The sequence below is a fragment of the Octopus bimaculoides genome, chromosome 12 (genome assembly GCF_001194135.2).
Source record: "Octopus bimaculoides isolate UCB-OBI-ISO-001 chromosome 12, ASM119413v2, whole genome shotgun sequence".
Taxonomy (NCBI): Eukaryota; Metazoa; Mollusca; class Cephalopoda; order Octopoda; family Octopodidae; genus Octopus; species Octopus bimaculoides.
Window position 1 is genome coordinate 47,047,500 of NC_068992.1, and position 4,382 is coordinate 47,051,881.

The following is a 4,382-nucleotide window of genomic DNA, read 5'->3' on the forward strand; positions in this document are numbered from 1 at the left end:
TAAGAAACAGTTTATAAGAACAGTCTTTTTTTTTATTTAACAGGCACTACATGGTTACCATTGTTTTGAATACACATTGCAATACGTTTACCCCACTCATTGTGAACTCGTAATAGCACATCTGGTGATACGTGTGCAAAGGAGTTGGTGATGCGTTCCTTCAAATGATTTATATCTTTTATCTTTCCACGATACATCATGCCTATCAAATTCCCCCAAAGATAGAAATCAAGAGGGGTCAGATCAGGGGATCTAGGGGATCTTATAAACTGTTTCTTATAAAGACATAATTTTTTCTTATGTATGGAGACTTTTGAATCATCCTGTATTTATCCAAAACGAAATGCAGTGGAATCGAATCAGATGCAGTGCCACATGATAGGGATGTTTTTAACTGATTACATGTCCACGGCTGCATCAACGGAGACGCACATGTGGCTGTGTGGTAAGAAGCTTGCTTTCCAGCCACATGGTTCTGGGTTCAATCCCACTGCGTGGCACCTTTGGTAAGTGCTTTCTACTATAGCCTCGGGCCTACCAAAGCCTTGTGAGTGGATTTGGTAAACAGAAACTAAAAGGAAGAATTTAGAAAAGTAGGAGAAAACTCTTCAAATATAAATAAAGTGGAAGTATACAAAAATAAACATTATTTTCTATTTTACTGTTAGTTTTGTTTCATTTTAAAAAATTAAAATTTATTTTATGGACTTATTGTTTTTATTTTGAATTACATATATATGCGATCACCCAAAATGTTTTAAGTGCTTAGGACCTTTATAGGTCATAGTCCGGCCCTGCCTCCAAATTATACATCACAGTAGATGAACCGATGCCACAGACATCACACTGCGTACGTACCAAAACACTGCAGTCCATTTTTTTTCAAAAGTTCTGTTTATTATTGATCGATATGGATGGGTGTTTACGTTTGACACCATCATTTAAGCTCTCAGTTCTCTTATCTATAGTGACCATAGCCAGAACGGGCACGCTTTCAATACACTTGCCCAAACTGAATTACTGGAGTTATTTCAATTTTTCCAGAAAAAATGTTTTAGAAAAGTTATAGAGGTTTAAAGTTTGATCCTGTTTCCTGACTGGGTGAAAATGATCAAACTTTAAACCTCTATAACTTTTTTAAAACATTTTTCTGGAAAAAATGAAATAACTCCAGCAATTCAGTTTGGGCAAGTGTATTATTGTGCTAACGTCGGAGTAACCAGTGAACATCGAAGGATCAACACCAAGGAAGAAATATTATTTACATATATTTATTCGTTTGCCTGACAGGTAGTTAGAGGACAGAAGAGTTGCTGTCTGCCAGTAGAAAGGGAAAGAGTAAGGAATGCACGGTGCTGACTAGAAAAGAAGAAATGATAAAGGTGGTTCTGCTCTGATTGGCTATATGCAAATGAGTTCATTACTAGGGTCCGGAACTCTCGTGGGAAAAAAATTCGCGAACGGGATGCCAGTCTGCTACAGAATTACTCATTTACAGCCGAATGGACTGGAACAAAGTACCGCTCGATCTAGAAATCGAAACCACGATCTTGCAATCGTGAGTGCAACACTCTGACCACAAGGCCACATGCCTTCATATTTATGGTTCTTGTTTCAGCGAACCTGGAGGAATATGTAAGATCAAATCCCGTGGAGCTTGATCTCGGAACACAACTAAATGACTGTAATATATCTAATCTCTTGATCTACCGTTCGTGCCTAATTTACCACCCTATTCCCCATTTACAATGACAGCACGAACAACTACAGTAGTAGTAGTAGTAGTAGTAGAAGTAGTAGTAGTAGTTGTAGCAGCAGCAGCAGCAGCAGCAACAGAAGTAGAAGCAGCGACAAAAACAATAACCACAATTCTTACGATGACGAGGAAGAGGAAGAAAATGAAGGTGATGATGGGAATCAAAACAACGAAGATGACGGTGGTGATGTTGATGATGATGACGATGACTTGGATAATAGAGAAGGGAAAAATTGAAAGGAAGAAAACAAAAAGAAAACAAGAACAATGAGTACAATTGCAACAGCAATAATAACAATATTAACAGCAATAAGTAGATTAAAAAATATATATAATAAAAATGTAAACCGGAAAAAAAATGAAGACGTTCGCGCGATTGATGTAAACGAAAAAGCAGACTTATTCAAAAACGGGAATAAATACCTACTTAAGCGCGCCACTGAAAAGATGTTGACAAGATGGAGAATACGCTGATATTGATTTTTCTCACCTCCCACATAAAAGAGTTATCATCATGAGTCTTGATTTCGCTAGTGTTGACAATACGTCCTTTAAACGGGCCAAACCTTGTGCCTTTCGATATGACGGTATTCGTACAAAAGATACCGTAGTGTACCGCCCCTGCAAAGGTCGTCTGATAGATAGCAAGACCTGTCAAAAGAGAATGACACATCAGATTAGAAAATGAAATATTCTCCTTCGTTCATGCTGACATGTTATTTGATCAGGAATAAAAGGAAAGAAAAAAAGAAAAAGAAAATTGTAGACAAATCGATAACTAGCGTCGGCTAATAGAATCGCTTATGGAACGCCATTTTGGAGTGTTCTGTACGCTGTTGAGTATATCGACATGCGAGTTAATCATCTTTTAACTGTCTGTCAAGTGAATTGTATAATAATCTTTAGTGAAGTACATGAGAACGCCAATTGATTTACTCAGCTGCCATTTCACCCTGGCACAACAGCCAAGATGCTTCATTGCTGCAGCGCAAACGATAGCCAATTTCATAATTTTATTTAGCTGGTTCTTAAGCTGTCTTCACATGAACTAGGCGGGATTTTTTACGGTAAGGTTAAAGAGACCGAATCTTCAGTTGCTATCACTAAACTTAACCGATCTCACCAATATGTAACATTTATTGATCAATAAGCGAAACATTTTCTGACATGGGTTACTACATACAATTCATAAGGTTAATTCAATTTGATGATTATGAACTCTTGTCAAATGCTGTTGTTATTGGCGGGCTAGCAGAGTCGGAAAAAGAAACTGCCTTGTTATATTTATTCCAGTTCTTTACGATCTGAGTTCAAACTCACCGAGGTCAACTTTGTCATTCATCCCTTAAGAACCAATAAAACAAGTATCAATCAACTATTGCTGTCGATGATAACGACTAACTGTCTCCTCTCAAAATTTCAAGCTTTGTATCGAAATCATAAGTAATCATCATCGTGTTTGTTCCAGTAGTTTCATTTTTATTGCGGGCTTTCACAATGTAGCCAAGTAAAATCATGAGCATGCTCAGTTTAATTTATTCCTTTTGCTATTTTAACTGTTCTCTTTAATTTCCATAAGTGAATTCATCAGCCATGTAACATTAGCTTGGCACTCCGTCGGTTACGACGTCGAGGGTTCCAATTGATCCGATCAACGGAACAGCCTGCTCGTGAAATTAACGTGCAAGTGGCTGAGCACTCCACAGACACGTGTAACCGTAACATAGTTCTCGGGGAGGTTCAGCGTGACACAGTGTGACAAGGCTGGCCCCTTCGAAATACAGGTACAACAGAAACAGGAAGAAGGAGTGAGAGAAAGTTGTGGTGAAAGAGTACAGCAGGGTTAGCCACCATCCATTGCCGGAGCCTTGTGGAGCTTTAGGTGTTTTCGCTCAATAAACAATCACAACGCCCGGTCTGGGAATCGAAATCGCGATCCTACGACCGCCAGTCCGCTGCCCTAACCACTGGGCCATTGCGCCTCCACAGCTGCATAGGATAAGGACAGGATAAAGACCCTTCCCAAGTCAATATAGATTTACAGGACGGCGGGGAGCTGGCAGACACGTTAGCACGCCGGACGAAATGCTTAGCGGTATTTCGTCTGTCTTTACGTTCTGAGTTCAAATTCCGCCGAGGTCGACTTTGCCTTTCATCCTTTCGAGGTCGATAAATTAAGTACCAGTCGCGTACTGGGATCGATTTAATTGACTGGTCCCCTCCCCCAAAATGTCGGGACTTATGCCTAGAGTAGAAATGAATATTTTCCTTTTGTATTTTTCTATTGTAGCAGATATAGACTACCTAATAATGCTATTAACCCAACCCTGGGTTCTCATTCCTAAGGTATTTTTTTGCTGATGTTATTTTTATTATTATTATTATTATTATTATTATTATTATTATTATTATTATTATTATTATTATTATTATTTACCAACCTACCTACCTACTTACCTACCTACCTACCTACCTACCTACCTACCTACCTACCTACCTACCTAACTAACTAAATAAATAAATGAAAGATATAGAGAATGAAAGCAGAACATGAAAATCCAAGGAAACTACCATGCAAAAAAAAAAAAAAAAAAGATGAAAAAAATACAAACAATTCAAACAGTGG

General features: G+C 38.3%; 1 protein-coding gene across 1 annotated transcript in view; it reads right to left on the reverse strand.

Annotated features, from left to right (window-relative positions):
* LOC106874589 (PR domain zinc finger protein 14-like) overlaps positions 1 to 3,279 on the reverse strand; it is a 49,556-nt gene extending 46,277 nt beyond the window's left edge. The window contains exons 1-2 of the mRNA XM_052972041.1: positions 3,159 to 3,279; positions 2,247 to 2,407 (exon numbers count right to left, since the gene is read on the reverse strand). Coding sequence (XP_052828001.1) covers positions 2,247 to 2,407; positions 3,159 to 3,279 — 282 coding nt within the window. The remainder of the gene's footprint in view (positions 1 to 2,246; positions 2,408 to 3,158) is intronic.
* Positions 3,280 to 4,382: the final 1,103 nt, after the last annotated feature.